We start from the raw sequence: 22824 nt of genomic DNA on the forward strand, positions 1-22824 counted from the left end.
TTGATCGCCTGGATGGGTCGGAGAGGAATTTTGCCAGATTTTTTATCCCTAAATTGTCGTGGGTTTTTATGTGGTTTTTTCCTCTCCCAGGAGATCACATGGTTCCGGTTGAGGTGGAGTGTAGAATGTTTCAGTATAAGGGGTGTCGCAGTTGTGTGAGGCGGACTGGTTGGGCTGGGTGCTCTTTGCCTTTCCGTCATTGTTCATAGGTTTATATGTAACCTTTAGGGCTGCTGACCGAGGGCCGTGCGGCTCTTTGTCGGCCGGCGCGGACACGATGGGCCAAAATGGCCTCCTTCTGCGTTGTAAATTTCTATGTTTCTATGTTTCGATGTGGCTTTTATTGACCCTCCGTTTCAGGCTTAAATATGAACATGCCGAATTGACGGGCAGCAAAAGACCATTTAACTCCATCTACCCACCTTGGTTCCCATGTCCCTTAAAGCCCTTACCCCAACAATAATCTGTCAAATCTCCATTTTGAAAGCTCCAATTGACCCCCAGCCTGCCGCATCTTTTTGGGGAAGTTTGAGATTTCCACGAGCCTCTGTGTGGAGAAGTGTATCAAGGATACCCCGCGCACCATGATGACAGGCGGGCGGCAAGTCTCGCCAATGCTGCTTTCATGGCCCTGGCTGTCGCCTGCTTGATTTAAAGAACATGGGTGGACAAGGTCTTTGTCTTCCTTCAGGTTATGCAGTGTAGCTTTGTGTAATCACAGAACCATAGAAATTTACAGCATGGAAGGTGGCCATTTCTGCCCATCGTGACCGCGCCGGCCGACAAAGAGCTATCCAGCCTAATCCCACTTTCCACCTCTTGGTCCGTAGCCCTGTAGGTTATGGCACTTCAAGTGCATATCCAAGTTCTTTTTAAATGTGGTGAGGGTTTCTGCCTCTATCACCCTTTCAGGCAGTGAGTTCCAGACCTCCACCACCCTCTGGGTGAAGAAATGTCCCCTCAAATCCCCTCTAAACCAAATACCAATTACTTTAAATCTATGCCCCCTGGTTGTTGACCCCTCTGCTAAGGGAACTAGCTCCTTCCTATCCACTCTATCTAGGCCCCTCATAATTTAAGCACATCAATAAGGTCTCCCCTCAGTCTCCTCTGATCCAAGGAAAACCAACCCAGCCTATCCAATCTGTGCTCATAGCTAATATTCTCCACTCCCAGCAACACCCTCATAAATCTCCTCTGTACCCTCTCCCGTGCAATCACGTCCGCCCTGCAATGCGGTAAAAGAACTGCACGCAGTACTCCAGCTGTGGCCTAACTGTATTTGCTTCATGTGTTCTTTGCTTAAACATAGAAAATATGTGCAGTAGTAGGCCATTCGTCCCTTCGAGCCTGCACCGCCATTCAATGAGTTCATGGCTGAACATACAACTCCAGTACCCCATTCCTGCTTTCTGACCATACCCCTTGATCCCCCTACTAGTAAGGACCACATCAAACTCCTTTTTGAATATATTTAGTGAATTGGCCTCAACAGCTTTCTGTTGTAGAGAATTCCACAGGTTCACCACTCTCTGGGTGAAGAAGTTTCTCCTCGTCTCGGTCCTAAATGGCTTACCCCTTATCCTTAGACTGTGACCCTTGGTTCTGGACTTGTCCAACATTGGGAACATTCTTCCTGCATCGAACCTGTCTAAACCCGTCAGAATTTTAAACGTTTCTATGAGATTTCCTCACATTCTTCTGAACTCCAGTGAATACAAGCCCAGTTGATCCAGTCTTTCTTGATATGTCAGTCCCGCCATCCTGGGAATCAGTCTGGTGACTCCCTCAATAGCAAGAATGTTCTTCCTCAAGTTAGGAGACCAAAACTATACACAATACTCCAGATGTGGCCTCACCAAGGCCCTGTACAACTGTAGTAACACCTCCCTGCCCCTGTACATAAAGCCCCTCGCTATGAAGGCCAACATGCCATTTGCTTTCTTAACCGCCTGCTGTACCTGCATGCCAACGTTCAATGACTGATGTACCATGACACCCAGGTCTCGTTGCACCTCCCCTTTTCCTAATCTGTCAACATTCAGATAATAGTCTGTCTCTCTGTTTTTCTCTGTTAAGCATTCATAGCAACACATTGCTTTTAAGAACTAGTTGGTTTATTAACAAAGGTTTAACAATCACACTACACATTACCAGTTCATCCACCAGGCTCACAAATGCATACCTCATCATGGATCCCATTAAACCCAACTGATTGGGGTTTTATTGAGTCTTGTCAACATCACATGATTGGCTAAGCCACTCATAATTCAACAGCTCCACAACTATTTTTGGTAGAACATAAAAACAAATGCCCACTTTTGGCAAGGGCACTAGATTCCACAAATAAACAATTTAAACTTTAATGAAAACTTAAATCAAATTAAAATTTGATTGCCGGGGGTGATGATGCCAGGGACTGAAGTGCAACCAGAATTTGAGGAACATCCCCTTCAGATATTGGAAGAGGGGCTGCAAACTCACACACTCAACATAAACGTGAAACACGGACTCCTCCAGACCAACAGCTCTACAACTATTTTGTTGTAATCTGTAAAACATAAATTGTTAACTCAAATGCCCGCTGCTTAAAGCGGGGGGCACTTTAACAGAAACTTTCACACAAGTGCCCTCTTTTTTTTTTTGAGGGCACCAACACACAAATTATACAAGTGCCCCTGGCTAAAAGGAGAGGGGACACTAAAACCGACACAATAAACAAATTAAACTTTAGACAAAAAACATCAAATGAAAATTTGGTTGCCGGGGGTGATGATACACTCCAGTCCATCTGGCGCCCACCTCTCGCAGAAGGCCGCGACGTACCGGTGGACACCGCGTGCTCCATCTCCAGGGACACCCTGGCTCGGATGTAACCATGGAAGAGAGGCAGCAAGTCAGGCTGAACGACCCCCTCGACCGCCCGCTGCCTGGACCGGCTGATGGGCCCCTTGGCTGTGCCCAGGAGCAGTCCTACAAGGAGGCCTTCCGACCTGCCCGCTCCCTTCCACACAGGGTGCCCAAAGATCAGGAGTGTGGAACTGAAGTGCAACTAGAATTTGAGGAGCAGCGCTTTCAAATAATGGAAGAAGGGCTGCAACCTCGCACACTCTATATACACATAGAACACGGACTCCTCTAGACTGCAGAATTTACAATCGGCGTGGGAGCCTGTGAACCGACTTAAAAACTTACTGCACGGAACTGCTCCGTGCACCACCCTCCAGGTCAAGTCCCCAATAAATAGTGGGAGGACTCCCGTGTAGAGTGCACTCCAGTGGGGACCCCTGCCTCCTGCGGACGGCAAGATGGTGCGCCATGGCGTGTCCGGACGGCAGATGAGGATGGCAAGATGGAGAGTGTGCAGGAGCAGCCCGTACAGGAATCCCCTCCGCGCAGAACTGAAAGGCACGGAGGGGATTTCCCCGAGGAGGCTCAAGTTGTGAGGCGCCAGCTCCCAAGGGAGGTTCCGGGGTTTGGCGCCGATGAGGAATTCCGTCCCAACAGCTCTACAACTCTTTTGGGGGGTACAAAATAAACATTAGATCGAGTGCCCCCCGATCTGGGGGACACTCCAGACACTTACCCAACAGCTCTACAACTCTTTTAGAGACAAAATAAAACATTTAAATCAAGTACCCCCCAATCTGGGGAACACTCCAGACACTTATAACAGCCCTCTTTTTTTTTGTATTTTTGTAGATTTTTTTGTGTTTTTTTTTGGGCATTAAAATCGTATATTTTACAAGTGCCCCCTATAAAAGGGGAGGGGGACACTAAAAACCCGGCAATTAAAACAAATTAAACCTAACAGCTCTACAAACCTGCGAGCATAATCACAGGTGCATACATTGCAGCCATCAACCTAATTTAAATATTCAAAGTAAGCTCCATGCATCAAAGATGGCCACCGATTGGACACTCATCCATGAGGGTGCGAGAGAGGCAGGGTGGGGGCCGGAACTAGCGTGGTGCTGCAGGGTTTGAAGAGCTGCAGCAGCTTGAAGGGAAAGGTCCAGATGAACCCATTGGGACAAGAGCAGAAGCGCTTTATTAAGCATGTGTGTGAGTTGGCAGGGTAGGACACAGGACCATCGATGCAACTGGGGAGGTTCTGCTGGATGAGGAGGGAGGCTCTGATTGGGACAATGCAACACAGGGCTTCAGAGAGAGACCAGCACTGGGACCTCTGAGAGGAGATGGGCAGGGTGGTCCGTGCCAATAGCAGCAGCTTAATCACCATGCCTTGCCAGGCTAGGCACGGTACAATGGAATCTACAACACAGAAACAGGCCATTCCGCAGTTTATACTCAACAACAGCCTCCTCCAACTCTAATGACCTCTTCCCACCCTGCTCTCGTATCCCTCTTATCTCTCACAGGTTACTGCACCCCCGGACCCGCAAGAGAACTCCATCGGCAGGTCGGGGCTATAAATACAGCTGGAGCTAGCCTCTCCAGGGAGCAGCACGAGCCGTTCCAGGAGGCTGATGGATTTGAGGAGGGCAATGGATTCCAGGAGGGCGACGGATTCCAGGAGGGCGACTGGATTGACATCACCAGAACCAAGGTCGCCAATTCGAGCATGGATGGGACCATCGGTGGGTTCAGGACCCAGGTACAGGAGGAGCGGCGAGAGAGCGGGGCCCAGGAGAGGCGAGAGATCGAGGCCCAGGACCGGCGAGAGATCGGGGCCCAGGCGAGGCGAGAGATCGGGGCCCAGGCGAGGCGAGAGTTCGGGGCCCAGGCGAGGCGAGAGATCGGGGCCCAGGCGAGGCGAGAGATCGGGGCCCAGGCGAGGCGAGAGTTCGGGGCCCAGGCGAGGCGAGAGATCGGGGCCCAGGCGAGGCGAGAGATCGGGGCCCAGGCGAGGCGAGAGATCGGGGCCCAGGACCGGCGAGAGTTCGGGACCCAGGACCGGCGAGAGTTCGGGGCCCAGGACCGGCGAGAGTTCGGGGCCCAGGACCGGCGAGAGTTCGGGGCCCAGGACCGGCGAGAGTTTGGGGCCCAGGACCGGCGAGAGTTCGGGGCCCAGGACCGGCGAGAGTTCGGGGCCCAGGTGAGGCCAGAGTTCGGGGTCCAGGACCAGCGAGAGTTCGGGGTCCAGGACCAGCGAGAGTTCGGGGTCCAGGTGAGGCGAGAGTTCGGGGTCCAGGTGAGGCGAGAGTTCGGGGTCCAGGACCAGCGAGAGTTCGGGGCCCAGGTGAGGCGAGAGTTCGGGGCCCAGACGAAGCGAGAGATCGGGGCCCAGGTGAGGAGAGAGTTCGGGGCCCAGGACCGGCGAGAGTTCGGGGCCCAGGTGAGGCGAGAGATCGAGGCCCAGGACCGGCGAGAGTTCGGGGCCCAGGACCAGCGAGAGTTTGGGGCCCAGGACCAGCGAGAGTTTGGGGTCCAGGACCAGCGAGAGTTTGGGGCCCAGGCAAGGCGAGAGTTCCGGGCCCAGGAGAGGCAAGAGATCGGGCCCAGGAGAGACAAGAGATCGGGGCCCAGGAGAGGCGAGAGTTTGGGGCCCAGGCAAGGCGAGAGTTCCGGGCCCAGGAGAGGCAAGAGATCGGGCCCAGGAGAGGTGAGAGATCAGGGCCTAAGAGAGGCGAGAGATCGGGGCCTAAGAGAGGCGAGAGATCGGGGCCTAAGAGAGGCGAGAGATCAGGGCCGAGGAGAGGCGAGAGATCAGGGCCCAGGAGAAGCGAGAGATAGGGGCCCAGAAGAGGAGAGTTCCGAGTTGAGGAGCGACTCCTCCCTTTTTGGTGTGAAAGCGGGTTGTCATCAACACGAGAGACTGCCTAATACTATATCCCTCTTCCCTTCTCCTTCATGTTTGCCTGAGAACTCCCCTTAATGACATAGAATCATTGAATCATTATAGCATGGCAGGAGGCTATTTCGGTCCGTGGTATGCGCGCCGGCTATCCTGCAGGTTACGCTACTTCAAGTGCACATCCAAGTACTTTTTAAATGTGATGAGAGTTTCTGCCTCTTTCTGCCTTAAAGGCTTCAGTGCTTTCTGCTTCAACCAGTCCATGTTTCTCTTTGGAAAGAATTCCCTCCTACTTTCTTTATTTGATCTGTTTCTCGCTATCTATTTAGGCCTCTTGTTCTGGACTCACCCACAAATGAAAGGAGTTTCTCCATAGCCAAACTATCATGATTTTACAGACCTCTATCAGGTCTACACTCATTCTTTCATTATCAGTGAATAAAGCCCCTGCCTGCTCAATCTGTAGACTGACCAGCCTCCATGCTTAATTACCCACATTGTGTATGAGCAGATCACGGCTCAGTACACCCCCAGTCTCACAAGTATTCACACCACTGTAAGTCTGCCGTGGAATCACATTGCTCAATGTCAGCCGTGGCTCAGTTGGCAGTGCTCTCATCTGAGTCAGAAGGTCATAAGAACATAAGAAATAGGAGCAGGAATAGGCCATACGGCCCCTCAAGCCTGCTCCGGCATTCAATAAAATCATGGCTGATCTGATCATGGACTCAGCTCCACTTCCCTACCCGCTCCCCATGACCCCTTATCCCATCATTGTTTAAGAAACTGTCTATTTCTGTCTTCAATTTATTCAATGTCTCAGCTTCCACAGCTCTCAGACAGCGAATTTCATAGATCCGCAACCCTCTGAGAGAAGAAATTGCTCCTCATCTCAGTTTTAAATTGGCGGCCCCTTATTCTAAGATCATGCCCTCTAGTTCTAGTCTCCCCCATCAGTGGAAACATCCTCTCTGCATCCATCCTGTCAAGCTCCCTCATAATCTTATACGTTTCGATAAGATCGCCTCTCATTCTTCTGAATTCCAATGAATAGAGGCCCACCTACTCAATCTTTCCTCATAAGTCAAACCCCTTATCCCCGGAATCAACCTAGTGAACCTTCTCTGAACTGCCTCCAAAGCAAGTATATCCTTTTGTAATTTTGGAAACCAAAACTGCACGCAGTATTCCAGGTGTGGCCTCACCAATACCCTGCATAACTGTAGCAAGACTTCCCTGCTTTTATACTCCATCCCCTTTGCAATAAAGGCCAAGATACCATTGGCCTTCCTGATCACTTGCTGTACCTTGTGTTTCATGCACAAGTACCCCCAGGTCCCGCTGTACTGCAGCACTTTGCAAACTTTCTCCATTTAAATAATAACTTGCTCTTTGATTTTTTTTTCTGCCAAAGTGCATGACCTCACACTTTCCAACATTATACTCCATCTGCCAAATTTTTACACACTCACTTAGCCTGTCTATGTCCTTCTGCAGATTTTTTTTCGTGGGCTCAATTCCCACTGAAGAGAGATGAGCACATATGCGGGCTGACACTCCAGTGCAGTACTGAGGGAGTGCCACACTGTCGGAGGGGCAGTACTGAGGGAGTGCCGCACTGTCGGAGGGTCAGTACTGAGGGAGTGCCGCACTGTCGGAGCGGCAGTAATGAGGGAGTGCTGCACTGTCGGAGCGGCAGTACTGAGGGAGTGCTGCACTGTCGGAGGGACAGTACTGAGGGAGCACTGCACTGTCGGAGCGGTAGTGCTGAGGGAATGCTGCACTGTTAGAGGGGCAATACTGAGGGAGTGCTGCACTGTCGGAGGGGCAGTACTGAGGGAGCGCCACACTGTCAGAGGGGCAGTCCTGAGGGAGTGCTGCATTGTCAGAGGATCAGTACTGAGGAAGCACTGCACAGTTCGAGGGGCAGTACTGAGGGAGTGCTGCACTGTCGGAGGGGCAGTACTGAGGGAGCGCTGCACTGTCGGAGCGGTAGTGCTGAGGGAGTGCCGTACTGTTAGAGGGGCAATACTGAGGGAGTGCTGCACTGTCGGAGGGGCAGTACTGAGGGAGCGCCACACTGTCAGAGGGGCAGTACTGAGGGAGTGCTGCACTGTCGGAGGGGCAGTACTGAGGGAGCACCACACTGTCAGGGGGCAGTCCTGAGGGAGTGCTGCACTGTCAGAGGATCCGTACTGAGGAAGCACTGCACAATTTGAGGGGCAGTACTGAGGGAGTGCTGCATTGTCAGAGGGGCAGTACTGAGGGAGTGCTGCACTGTCGGAGGGGCAGTACTGAGGGAGTTCTGCACTGTTGGAAGGTCAATACTAAGGGAATGCTGCACTTTTGGGAAGGCAGTACTGAGGGAGGTGCTGTCTTTTGGATGAGACATTAAACTGAGGCCCTGTCTACCCTCGCTTAAAAGGTCCCATCACATTATTTGAAGAAGAGCAGGGGAGTTCTCCCTGCTGTCCTGGCCAATATTTAGCCCCCAACCAACATACCTAAAACAGACAATCTGGTAATTTATCACAGTATGATTGTGGGAGCTTGCTGTGCATAAAGTAGCTGCTGTGTTTCCTACATTACAACAGTGACGACACTCCAAAACTACTTCACTGACTACAAAGTCTTTTAGGATGTCCTGATATCCAGAAAGGCACAGTAGCAATATAAGTCCTGTCTTTCTTTCTATAAAATGCAATTGGGATCCAACATTCCTCACCGGGGCGACACCACATTGCTCTCCCGAACGAGGCTCCCGGCCGTTCTGGTCACTGGGGTGACACCACATTGCTCTCCTTAATGAAGCTCCCGGCCGTTCTGGTCACCGGGGCGACCCCACATTGCTCAGCCTAACGAAGCTCCCGGCCGTTCTGGTCACCGGGGCGACACCACATTGCTCAGCCTAACGAGGCTCCCGGCCGTTCTGGTCACCGGGGCGACCCCACATTGCTCAGCCTAACGAGGCTCCCGGCCGTTCTGGTCACCGGGGCGACCACACATTGCTTAGCCTAACGAGGCTCCCGGCCGTTCTGGTCACCGGGGCGACCCCACATTGCTCTCCCTAATGAAGCTCCCGGCCGTTCTGGTCAGCAGGGATTCCGTCCGTTTCGAAGCCTGCCTGAAATCGGCAGCGAGCGAGCCTCGGGCGGGACACCAATATTTGTTTTCTCTGACCGTGACGTCGCCAACCTGTGGAAGGAAGAACCACAATTCCCTTCCCCCTCTAAAGAGGCATGTGGGCAACGCTGGGAACAGGGCAAAAGGCAGCAGGGTGGGCAGGGTAAGGGCTGGGTCAATGCTGCTGTGCGCGCTGCTCCGCACCGTGATGGTCCTGCAATGGGGAAGTGGCGATGAGGCAGACCGCGGCCACAAATGTGATCGTGCTGTACTCCACACACTGTCAGCACGCTCTAATCCGTCTCTCTCCTTTCTACAGACTACGCCGAGTTCACCTTTCTCGGCCTCTTCCTCTCAGAGATGTTTCTGAAGATGTACGGCTGTGGACCGCGACTTTATTTTCACTCCTCCTTCAACTGTTTTGACTGCGGGGTGAGTCCAGCAATATCTGTCTCATCGGACCCAGTGTGACTGTGGTATCAGACTGTAGTATAGTGTGACTGTGTGTGGTATCATTATAGTACAGTGTGACTGTGCGTGGTATCAGACTGTAGTACAGTGTGACTGTGTGGTATCAGACTGTAGTACAGTGTGACTGTGTGTGGTTTCAGACTCTAGTACAGTGTGACTGTGTGTGGTATCAGACCCCTGTAGTACAGTGTGACTGTGTGTGGTATCAGACTGTAGTACAATGTGACTGTGCATGGTATCAGACCCCTACAGTGTGTGGCATCAGACTATAGTAGTGTGACTGTGTGTACTATCAGACTGTAGTACAGTGCGACTGTGCGTGGTATCAGACTGTAGTACAGTGTGACTGTGCGTGGTATCAGACTGTAGTACAGTGTGACTGTGCGTGGTATCAGACTGTAGTACAGTGTGACTGTGCGTGGTATCAGACCCCTGTAGTACAGTGTGACTGCGCGTGGTATCAGACGGTAGTACAGTGTGACTGTGTGTGGTATCAGACCCCTGTAGTAGTGTGACTGTGTGTGGTATCAGACTGTAGTACAGTGTGACTGTGTGTGGTATCAGACGGTAGTACAGTGTGACTGTGTGTGGTATCAGACTGTAGTACAGTGTGACTGCGGTTTTCATGATGATCCATGCCTTTATCCCAGTCTGTATCTCTAACTCCATTCTGCGTTGGGCAGGTTATTATCGGCAGTATATTTGACGTGGTTTGGACGACGATTCGCCCGGAAACATCTTTCGGGATCAGCGTGCTCCGAGCACTGCGACTGCTCCGAATTTTCAAGGTCACCAAGTGAGTACGGACAAGAGCTGAGGAAGGTCCCAAACCCACACAAACTACACTCGCCCGTCACTGGGTCTCCACCCACACTGCAACAGATGCTCACTGGATCCCCACACACACTGCACCCGCTCCTCACTGGTTGCCCACACACACTGCACCGGCTCTGCGTTGTGTTTAAGTTGCTGTGTTATGCTTGCGCTGTTAATTCTCTCAATTGCTGTTCCTCAGGTACTGGGCCTCGCTGCGGAATCTGGTCGTTTCCTTAATGAGCTCAATGAAATCCATCATCAGCCTCCTCTTTCTACTCTTCCTCTTCATCGTGGTGTTTGCTCTGTTGGGGATGCAGCTGTTTGGTGGGCAGTGAGTATTATCGGCACAGATCCTCGACTGCCCATCATCCCAACTTGCTCCACTCCAATCACAGCTTTCGTCTTACGTTGTCCAAAGGCAAAATGTCATAGTTCCACCACAATGCCCCATAATCACCTTCTCCCATATCCCCAACACCAACCACCCACCTTCTCCCCATATCCCCAACACCACCCACCCACCTTCTCCCCATATCCTCAACCCCACCTACCCACCTTCTCCCATATCCCCCAACCTCAACCCCCACCTTCTCCCCATATCCCCCAACCCACCTTCTCCCCATATCCCCCAACCCCACCGACCCCTCCTTCTCCCCATATCCTCAACCCCACCTACCCATCTTCTCCACATATCCCCAACCCCACCTCCTCCCATACCCCCAACCCCACCTACTCACCTTCTCCCATATCCCCCAGCCCCACCTACCCATCTTCTCCCATACCCCCCAACCCCACCTTCTCCCATATCCCTCAACCCCACCTCCCCACCTTCTCCCATATCCCCCAACCTCACCTACCCACCTTCTCCCCATATCCTCAACCCCACCTACCCACCTTCTCCCATATCCCCAACCTCAACCCCCACCTTCTCCCCATAACCCCCAACCCACCTTCTCCCCATATCCCCCAACCCCTCCTTCTCCAAATATCCCCCAACCCCACCTACCCATCTTCTCCCATACCCCCCAATCTCACCTACTCCCATATCCCCAACCCCACCTACCCACCTTCTCCCATATCCCCAACCCCACCTACTCACCTGCTCCAATATCTTTCAATCCCACTTCTCGCCATACCCCTGAATCCCAGCTGTCAATCTTCTATCCCATAATCCCACTTACCATCATTCTCACAATATTCCTGAATCCCGCAAACATTGTCTGTGAAATGGTGGCTCAACCATCTAAACGGCCCATTGCATGTTTTTGAATGGACTAATTTTTTTAATTTTTCATTCTCAGAAAGTGGGCGTTTCTGGCAAGCCCAACATTTATTTCACAGCCTTAGTTGCCCTTTAGAAGGTGGTGGTGACCCTTTTTCTTGAACCGATGTAGTCCACGCGGTGAAGATGCTCCCACAGGATTTTGACCCAGCGTTGATGAATGAATAGCCAAGTCAGGATGGTGAATGACTTGGAGGGAACGTGGAGGTGGTGGTGTTCCCATGCACCTGCTGCCCTTGTCCTTCTAAGTGGTAGAGGTCGCGGGTTTGGGAGGTGCTGTTGAAGAAGCCTTGGCGAGTTGCTGCAGCGCACATGTAAATGGTGCGCCGGTGCTGGAGGGAGTGAATGTTTAAAGTGGTGGACGGGATGCAAATCAAGCGGGCTGCTTTGTCCTGGATGGGGTCGAGCTTTGTGAGTGTTGTTGGAGCTGCCCACATCCAGGCAAATGGAGAGTATTCCAGCACATTCCTGACTTGTGCCTTGTAGATGGTGGAAAGGCTTTGGGGAGTCAGGAGGTGAGACACTTGCCGCAGAATACCCAGCCTCTGGCCCGCTCTAGTAGCCATGGCATTTATGAGGCTGTAGAGCAGAGATACTGAAGGTACCTGGCATATGCACACCCTGTCAGATTGCAGACGCCCATCACCCTGCAGTGATATTTCAACCCTCGACATTAATCCGCTGCGCGCTCAGAAACCTTCAGACACTTTCACCTCTTCTTTTCCGCCACAGATTCAACTTTGAGGATGGGACCCCTCCGACCAACTTCGACACCTTCCCCGCTGCGATCATCACGGTGTTTCAGGTAGGAAGAACGGCCGCTTTGAAGGGAGGTTCTAACGGTGTGCAAGTGGGCCGCCGCTACACAGAGGTCAGAGGCCACTGGAAAAGGGAGCAACCTTGCTATCAGGGCACTTGGGCTTATTAACAAAAACTGCTCTTCTCCTTATTGTCTGTCCCTGTGGGTGTAACACTAGGTAATTCGCAGTGAAGGCCAGAGACATTAGTCAGTGAGAGGTGAAGATGTTTAGGGAAGGTTGTGTCTGACTAACCAAGAGGATCGATGAGGGCAGTGCGTATGATGTAGTGTACATGGATTTTAACAAGGCTTTTGATAAGGTCCCACATGGCAGACTGGTCAGTAAAGTAAAACCCCATGAGATCCAGGGCAAAGTGGCAAGTTGGTTCCAAAATTAGCTCAGAGGTAGGAAGCAAAGGGTGTTTTTGAGACAGGAAGGCTGTTTCCAGTGGGGTTCTGCAGGGCTCAGTATAAGGTCCCTTGCTTTCTGTGCATATATCAATGATTTAGTCTTTAATGTAGGGAGTATGATTAATAAGTTTGTAGATGATACAAAAATTGGCCGTGTGGTTGATAATGAAGAAGAAAGCTGTAGACTGCAGGAAGACATCAATGAACTGGTCAGGTGGGCAGAACAGTGACAAATGGAAATTAATCCGGAGAAGTGTGAGGTAATGCATTTGGGAGGGCTAACAAGGCAAGGGAATACATGTTAAATGCTAGGACCCTGAGAAGTGTAGAGGAACAGAGGGACCTTGTGTAATGTATTTGCTTAATGGATTATTAGCAAAGGTTTAACAATCACACTACACATTATCAGTTCATCTACCAGGCTCACAACCGCCTGCCTCATCGTAGATCCCCCGAACCCAACTGGCTGGGGTTTTGTTGAGTCTTGTGAACATCACATGACTGGCTAAGCCACTCCCAACTCAACAGCTCTGCAACTATTTTGTTGTAAACATTAATCAAGTGCCCCCTGATTAAAGGGTGGGGGGCACATCCAAAAACTTTTCAAGTGCCCCTTTGTTTTTTTTTTGGAGGGCACCAAAACACAAATTATACAAGTGCCCCCTGGCTAAAAGGGGGGGTGGGGGCACTAAAACCGACAAATTTAAACAAATTAAACTTTAGACATGGTTCAAATCAAAATTTGGTTGCTGGGGGTGATGATGCACTCCAGTCCCTCTGGCGCCTACCTCTCGTGGAAGGCCATGAGCGTACTGGTGGACACCACGTGCTCCATCTCCAGGGACACCCTGGCTCGAATGTAACCGCGGAAGAGAGGCAGGCAGTCGGGCTGAACGGCCCCCTCAACCGCCCGCTGACTGGACCGGCTGATGGCCCCCTTGGCCATGTCCAGGAGCAATCCTACGAGGAGACCTTCTGACCTGCCCGCTCCCCTCCGCACAGGTTGCCCAAAGATCAGGAGCTTGGACTGAAGTGCAACCAGAATTTGAGCAGCAGCCCCTTCAGATAATGGAAGGGGGGTTGCAACCTCACACACTCCAAATAAACATGGAACACAGAGTCCTCTAGACCGCAGAAATTACAGACGGCTTGGGAGTCCGTGAACCGACTAAAAAACTTATTGCACGGGACTGCTCCGTGCAACACCCTCCAGGCCAGGTCCCCAATAAATAGAGGGAGGACTCCCGTGTAGAGTGCACTTCATTGGGAACCATCGCCTCCTCCGGTCAATAGTTCTACAAACCTGTGAGCATACTCACAGGTGTAGACATGACATCTTGGAGTACAGATCCACAGATCTCTGAAGGTAGCAGGCCAGGTTGATAAGGTGGTAGGCCAGGTTGATAAGGTGGTTAAAAAGGCATACGGAATGCTTGCCTTTATTAGTCGCGGCATAGAATACAAGAGCAGGGAGGTTATGCTTGAACTGTATAAAACACTAGTTAGGCCACAGCTAGAGTACTGCGTGCAGTTCTGGTCACTACATTACAGGAAAGATGTGATTGCACGAGAGAGGGCACAGAGGAGATTCACGAGGATGTTGCCAGGACTGTAGAGTTTTAGCTTAATTCCATAGATTTGATAGGCTGGGGATGGTTTCTTAGCAACAGAAGAGGCTGAGGGGAGACCTTATTGAGATATATAAAATTATGAGGGGCCTCGAATGAGTGGACAGGAAGGACCTATTTCTCTTGGCAGAGGGGTCAACAACCAGCGGACATAGATTTAAAGTAATTGGTAGAAGGATTAGAGGGGAGCTGAGGAGAAATCTTTTCACCCGGAGGGTGGTGGGGGTCTTGGAACTCACTGCCTGAAAGAATGTTCGAGAAGGAAACCTTAAAAAGTAGTTGGATGTGCACCTGAAGTGCTGCAACCTTTAAGGCTACGGACCAAGAGCTGGAAAGTGGGATTCGACTGGATAGCTCTTTTTTGGCCTGTGCGGATACGATGGGCCGAAATGGCCTCCTCTGTGGCATAAAGCTCTATGATGTTTCTGATAGTCAGTGAGTGCTGGAGGCAAGTAACATTAGTTCCATCCTGTGTTCCCTCTGTCTCTTTTCCTCATCACTACAATGAGACTCCGCTCCAAACCGTTACTTCTCAGTCTGACTCTCTCCCCGATTATATCTACCACAGCAGCCAGAGTAACATGCAATCTATTCTCTTCAGATTTTGACGGGTGAGGATTGGAATGAGGTGATGTACAATGGGATAAAATCACAGGGAGGTGTGAACTCGGGAATGTGGTCATCCGTGTATTTTATTGTCCTCACGCTCTTTGGAAACTGTATCCTTTCACTGTGACGAATGTTCCATCCTCTGGGGGATTACGTTCATGCGCTGGGCTGCATTACTGTTGCACTCACCCGCTTCCTGCTCCAGGAACCTTCGAACATACGGGCAGACTGAGCAGGTTGAAGGATTGAGAAAGAAACAGAGGAACGTGGCACTGGCTTGAGGATACAGGACAGACTTATTCTCAGTCTGTGGAAATCTGGAACTCTCTCCCCCAAAAGGATATGGATGCTGGGGGTGAATTGGAGAGAGAGAGAGAACGATAGATTTTTGTTGGACGATGGTTTCGAGGGATGTGGAGAAAAGGCGGGTCAATTAGGTTGAGGTCTCGATCAGCGCTGATCTAATTGAATGGCGGAGCAGGTCTGAGGGGATGAATGGCCGATCCCATTGCCTGTGCTCCTCATCAAAGGAAACATCAGGGCTGTCAGCAAGTAAAACAAACGAAAGCCGCTGAATTGGCAGGAATGAAAATTGATCCAGGACCGTTTCCGAACCCATAGCCAGCTGTGGGTCCCAGACCATGGAGGCCTGAAATTGACTCCGCAGGCAGCTCACACATTTCACCAGTTGGAATGCCGGGCGGCTTGCCATGCTGGCAGCGGCCTGAAGGGACGGGAAGGCCTGGGAGGAGGGTTAGAGCAGTTAAAACGTTTGTTTTCTTCATTCTAGGGATGTAGGCGTCACTGGCCAGGCCAGCATTGATTGTTCGGAGGAGGACGCTCCATAGACCCTCGCGGTTGACAGTGTCAAAGGCCTTTGTAAGGTTGAAGACGACCATGTATAAGGGCTGGCACTGCTCCCTGCATTTTTCCTGCAGCTGTCGCGCTGCAAAGATAACGTCCGTTGTGCCCCGTAGGGGATGAAATCCACACTGTGACTCCGGGAGGAGCTCCTAGGCCACAGGGAGAAGATGGTTGAGGAGGACTTCATGGCAAACGAGCCAAAGGTGGGCAGAGGAAACGTTACAAGGACACCCTCAAAGCCTCCCTGATAAAGTGTGACATCCCTACTGACACCTGGGATCCCTGGCCAAAGACTGCCCTAAGTGGAGGAAGTGCATCCGGGAGGGCGCTGAGCACCTCAAGTCTCGGCTGAGAGCATGCAGAAACCATGCACAGGAAGCGGAACGAGCATGCGGCAAACCAGTCCCACCCTCCCTTTCCCTCAATGACTATCTGTCCCACCTGTGACAGGGACTGTGGCTATGTTATCGGACTGTTCAGCCACCTAAGGACTCATTTTAAGAGTGGAAGCAAATCTTCCTCGATTCCGAGGGACTGCCTATGATAATGATTGATTGTTCACATCCCACGTGGGGGTGGGGGGTGGGGGGGGGGGGCGGCAGGGGTGCGGGATGGATGAATAATGCTGAGGGGATCAGCCTCCGAGCCCTGTCCCCGTTCAGTGGAAACCAATTTCTCAGACCCAACGTCCAACGGGCAACCAGCCCCTCATTAACATATGCAAGGGGCCTTACACCTGCATTAGGTGGCTGCCCGGGACGACTCAAACATCTGCCCGACAAATCTGGCGTCGGCCCAGAAGCAGGCGCACACTGGCTGTGTCCCATCCCGCTGCTCGATTGGTCATTGCACCTTGTTTTATGCCCTGAAACAGGGTGCAATGCTGACCAATCACTGCCCCGGTGGGCAGGGCCTTGGGATCCTGACTGGAAAGCAAGTTCCAGTCATCGCCCTCAGGATTCCTGAAATTGGGGATCAGGCTCGGCAAATTCTGCGTCAATTCCGCGGCGACCCCTCAAAAGGCCGGTCCTTTCCCATGATTGACAGACAATCTGAGAGTTTATTGAGCTGATCCCGGCACTCGAAGATGAACCAGTTATTGCATTGCCGTTTCCTGCATCTGATCGGGTGCATGGAGTGTGATCGGGCTGAGTAGTTTCACAATTCCTTAACCCCGCTGTAAAGACACCTTGCTGAATGTGTTCCTGGCCATTGCGGTGGATAACCTGGCCAATGCCCAGGAGTTGACAAAGGTAGAGTATTTCTCCAATTTAATCACTTTCCTGTGGCCAAACTATCAGCTTTCAATCAATTATTACAGACGGGAGACAAGGAGCCTTGTACAATATTCCATACAGCACACACTGACACTGTACAGATTCTAACCATTACTGACTGACACTGTACAGATTCTATACAGCACAGACTGAGACTGTACAGATTCTATACAGCATAGACTGAGACTGTACAGATTCTATACAGCACAGATTGACACTGTACAGATTCTATACATTTCAGACTGACACTGTACAGATTCTATACAGTACACACTGACACTGTACAGATTCTATACAGCACAGACTGAGACTGTACAGATTCGATACAGCACATACTGACCCGACAGATTCTATACAGTACAGACTGGGGCATTGTACAGATTACATACAGCACAGACTGGCACTGTACAGATTCTATACAGCACAGGCTGACACTGTACAGATTCCATACAGCACAGACTGACACTGTACAGATTTTATATAGCACAAACTAACACTGTACAGATTCTATACAGTACACACTGACACTGTACAGATTATATACAGCACAGGCTGACACTGTACAGATTCTGAGGAAGTGCAGCACTGTTGGAGGGGCAGTACTGAGGGAGCGCTACACTGTCGGAGGGGCAGTACTGAGGCAGTGCCGCACTGTCAGAGGGTCATTACTGAGGGAGCGCTGCACTGTCGGAGGGACAGTACCGAGGGAGTGCCGCACTGTCAGAGGGGCATTACTGAGGAAATGCTGTACTGTCAGAGGGGCATTACTGAAGGAATGCCACACTGTCGGAGTGTCAGTACTGAGGAAATGCTGTACTGTCAGAGGGGCAGTACTGAGGGAGTGCCGCACTGTCACAGGTTCCGTCTTTCAGATGAGATGTTAAACAGAGGCCCACACTGGCCTTTCAAGTGGAATAACTGCTTCCAATATTGGAAGAATTCTATCCAGTGTCCTGGCCAACATTTATCCCTCACCCAACATCACTAAAACATATTTTCTGGTCATTATGACATTACTATTTGTGGGATCTTGCTTGCCCAACTTGACTGCTGTTACATTTGACTACATTATAATAGTGACTACACTTCAAAAGTACTTCATTATCTGGCAAGCACTTTGGGACATCCTGAGGTCATGAACTGCGCTATGTAAATGCCAGTTCTTTCTCTCTGATTGAACGTTGCTGTGTTGACCATGAATGTAATGAACCATGATCAGGCCCTGAGGTTCGAAGGCCTGATCACGTGCACAAATGCTGCAAGCTATCACTGTGTGTCTCTGTTGTAGGAGGAGCAAGAAGAGGAGGAGGCCATCAACCAGAAGCATGCCCTGCAGAAAGCCAAGGAAGTCAGCCCCATGTCAGCACCTGGGTTCCCCTCCATGGAGTGAGTGCAAATAACACACTGAGCATCAAAGCTTGCGCACATTTCAGTTGGACGGGCGGACTCAGAGGTTGGGTGCGAGGAATCCTCACCATTCCTCAAATTCCCGACCAATGTTCCAATCCCCAGTTTGACCAACTCACATCATGCAGAGAAAGCTAGGGGGCAACGTGATGTGTGGATAGGCTACGCCACGCTTGGCTTGCCAAAGCCAGTAGATTGGAAGGGAGGGAGCCAACTAAGGGAGTTGGAATGCCACAATTTGGAAGCACTGGGAAAGAAAATGTTAGATTGGTGAATGCTGCAATTAATCTTTCTTACAACTGAGTGAGACGTAGCGGCAAGGGAATGTGTAGAATGCAAATGCTTAGAGTTTAGGAAGTGCCAGGGGGGAACATATTGGATCAAATGAAGAGAGAGTGTAGACACTGTGATGGAGAGAGGTTGGAGACTAATGTAATAACCTTGATTAATGAATAACCTTGTTGTAAAGGACCGTCCGGGGAAGTGTGATCATGGTATGAAAGAATGTTATATTGAGTTTGGGAGTGATTTAGCTCAATCAAAAACTACGGTCTTAAATCTGAACAAAGCAAACTACGTATGTATGAGAAACGAGTTGGCTAAGGTAAGTTGGGAAATTACATTAAAAGATATGATGGTACATAATGGCAAACATTTCACCAAACCATTCACAACGAATAGACATTCCCTTAAAAAATTAAACCCCCATGAGCAAATTGGTCCAACCGTGGCTAACAAGAGAAGTTAAAGAGAGTATTAGATCAAAGGACGAGGCTTATAATGTTGCCAAAAAAAGCAGTAAGCCTGAGGATTGGGAGGATTTTAGAATTCAGCAAAGGATGATCAGGAAATTGATGAGGAGAGAGAAAATAAAAAAATGAGGGTAAACTAGCGAGAGACATAAAAACAGACTGTAAAAGCTTCCATAGGTATGTAAAAAGGAAGAGATTAGTGAAAGTAAATGTGGGTCCCTTACAGGCTGAGACAGGAGAAATTATAATGGGGAGTAAGGAAATGGCAGAGACATTAAACAAATACTTTGTACCTGTCTTTACAGAATAAGATACAAAAGACATTCAGGATATCGTGGGGAACTAAGAGTTCGGGTTCGAATGAGAATGAGGAACTTAAAGAAATTAGTATTAGTAAAAAAATAGTACTGGAGAATAAGCTGGCAAATCCCCTGGACCTGACAGCCTTCATCCTAGGGGTCTAAAAGAGATGGCTACAGAAATAGTGGATGTATTGGTTTTGATCTTCCAAAATTCAGGAATGGTCCTCAAGGATTGGAAGGTAGCAAACATAACCTTAAGAAAGGAGGGAGCGAGAAACCAGGGAACTACAGGACAGTTAGCCTGATATCAATTGTAGGAAAAATGTTAGAAGCTATTATTAGGGACGTGGTAACAGGGTACTTAGAAAATCGTGATTTGATTGGGCAGAGGCAACATGGTTTTATGAAAGGGAAATCATGTTTGACAAATCTGTTCGAGTTTCTTGAGGTTGTAACTAGCAGGGTAGATAAGGGGGTACTAATGGATGTAGTATATTTGAACTGGTTCCACACAAGAGGTTATTACACAAAATTAGGGATCATGGGTTTGGGGCTAATATATTAGCATGGATTGAGGATTGGTTAACGGACAGAGAACAGAGAGTACGATGCTGAGCTCTTTTTCTGCCGCCTTCGCTTCTGTTCCCACTTTTTTGGCCAGGAGTCTTCTCCCCGCAAAGCTGACTCTTTCTCCCATTTTCAGAATTCTCGCTCTACATGGCCCCCTCCCTTTAGTCTCTTACCCTCTCTAGACCTCTTCATTGCAAACTGCCGACAGGACATCGGCCATTTCAATTTCTCTGCTCCCCTCATTCACTCCAACCTACCTCCCTCTAAACCTGCTGCACTCTGCTCACTCAGATCCAACCCCAACCTTGTCAACAAACCTGCTGACAAGGGTGGTGCTGTTCTTGTTTGGTGAACCAACCATTACCTTGAGGCTAATCGTCAACTCTCTGACACCTGCTCCTACCTCCCCCTGGACCATGATTCCACTACTGAATCATCAAGCCATTGTTTCCTGGACCATCACTGACCTCATCTCCTCTGGAATCTTCCCTCCACAGCCACCACTCTCATAGTTCCCCAACCCCGCACAGCCCGCTTCTACCTCCTTCCCAAGATCCACAAACAGGACTGCCCCGGTAGACCCATTGTTTCAGCCTGTTCTTGCCCCACGGAACTGATTTCTTCCTATCTCGACTCTATTTTTTCTCACCTGGTCCAGTCTCTTCCCACCTACATCCGCCACTCCTCCAACTACCTCTGTCACTTTAACTGTTTCCAGTTTCCCGGCCCCAACCGTCTCCTTTTTACCATGGACGTCCAATCCCTCTACACTTCCATCCCCCACGTAGGATAGTCTGAGGGCGCTCCGCTTCTTCCTCGAGCAGAGGCCCAACCAGTCCCCATCCACCACCACCCTCCTCCTCTGACTGGCTGAACTTGTTCTCACATTGAACAACTTCTCCTTTAACTCCACTCATTCCTCCAAATTAAAGGTGTTGCTATGGGAACCTGCATGGGTCCGAGCCATGCCTGCCTTTTCATGGGATATGTGGAACATTCTTTGTTCTAGTTCTACTCGGGTCCCCTCCCTCACCTCTTTTTCCGGTACAGTGATGACAGTATTGGTGCTATTTCTTGCTCTCGCCCTGAACTTGAAAATTTCATTCACTTTGCATCCAATTTCCATCCTTCCCTCACCTTCATATGGTCCATTTCCGACTCTTCCCTTCCCTTCCTCGACTTCTCCGTCTCCATCTCTGGGGATAGAATATTGACAAACATTCACTATAAGCCCACTGACTCCCACAGCTACCTGGACTACACTTCCTCCCACCCCGTATTCTGTAAGGACTCCATTCCATTCGCCCAGTTTCTCCGTCTCCATCGCATCTGCTCTGATGATGCCACCTTCCACACTAGTGCCTCTGATATGTCTTACTTTTTCCTCAAACGAAAATTCCCCTCGACCATGGTTAACATGGCCCTCGGCCGTGTCCATTATTTTTCCCTCACCTCTGCTCTCACCCCTTCCCTCCTTCTCAGAGTCATGACAGGGTTCCTCTTGTCCTCACCGTTGACCCCACCAGCCTCCACATTCAACGGATCATCCTCCGCCATTTCCGCCACCTCCAGTGTGATCCACCAACAATCACATCTTACCCTCCCCTCCCAGCATTCCGAAGGGACCGCTCTCTCCGCGAAACCCTGGTCCATTCCGCAGTCACCCCCAGCACCCCCTCCCCTTCCCACGGCACCTTCCCATGCAAGCACAGGAGATGCAACACCTGCCCTTTTACCCCCTCTCTTCCCACTGTCCAGGGCCCCAAACACTCCTTCCAGGTGAAACGATGATTTACTTGTACTTCTTTCAATATAGTATACTGTATTCACTGCTCACGATGTGGTCTCTATATTGGGGAGACCAAACGCAGATTGGGTGACTGCTTTATGGAAAAGCTCCGTTTAGTCTGCAAGTGTGACCCTGAGCTTCTGGTCGCCTGTCACTTTAATTCTCCACTTGACTCCCATTCTGATATCTCTAACCTCCAGATAACTAAAGAAACAGTAGGATCGATTAGGAACCATAAAGTTAACCTGTGTGTGGAGACAGATGACATGGTTATGAATATTTTGCGTCTCTTTTCACAAAAGAGAGGGACCATTCAGACATTGCAATCAAGGAGGAGTGTGAACTATTAAATGAAATAAACAGTGAGAGAGGCAGGATTAAGGGGTCTAACAGCTTTGAAAGTGGATAAATCGCCAGGCCCAGATGAAATGCATCCCAGGCTGTTAAGAGAAGCAACAGAGGAAACAGCAGAGGCTCTGACCATCATTTTCCAATCCTCTCTTGCTACAGGTGAGGTATCGGAGGACTGGAGGAATGCTAACGTGGTACCTTTGTTTAAAAAGGGAGAAAGGGATAGACCGAGTAATTACAGGCCAGTCAGCCTAACGTCAATGGTGGGAAAATGATTGGAAAAAATTCAGAGGGACAGGATAAATCTTCATTTAGAAAGCACAGATTAATCAAGGACAGTCAGCGTGGATTTATTAAGGGAAGGTCGTATCTGACTAATTTGATTGAATTTTTTGAAGAGGTAACAAGAAGGGTCGATGAGGGCAGTGCATTTGATGCAGGATATATGGATTTTAGCAAGACTTTTGATCGGGTCCCACATGGCAGACTCATCACAAAAGTAAAAACCCATGGGATTCAGGACAAAGTGGCAAATTGGATCCAAAATTGGTTCAGAGGCAGGAAGCAAAGGGTAATAGTTGATGGGTGTTTTTGTGACTGGAAGGCTGTATCCAG

The 22824-nt window shown here is 50.1% G+C and overlaps 1 protein-coding gene across 1 annotated transcript in view; it reads left to right on the plus strand.

Annotated features, from left to right (window-relative positions):
• Nucleotides 1–22824, plus strand: part of LOC139269184 (probable voltage-dependent R-type calcium channel subunit alpha-1E) — a 450230-nt gene that overhangs the window by 385947 nt on the left and 41459 nt on the right. The window contains 7 exon segments of the mRNA XM_070888276.1: nt 9201–9313; nt 10036–10148; nt 10368–10499; nt 12183–12255; nt 14890–15007; nt 16947–17014; nt 18327–18424. Of these exon segments, the coding sequence (XP_070744377.1) occupies nt 9201–9313; nt 10036–10148; nt 10368–10499; nt 12183–12255; nt 14890–15007; nt 16947–17014; nt 18327–18424 (715 nt within the window).

This window comes from Pristiophorus japonicus, chromosome 8 (assembly GCF_044704955.1).
Source record: "Pristiophorus japonicus isolate sPriJap1 chromosome 8, sPriJap1.hap1, whole genome shotgun sequence".
NCBI lineage: Eukaryota > Metazoa > Chordata > Chondrichthyes > Pristiophoridae > Pristiophorus > Pristiophorus japonicus.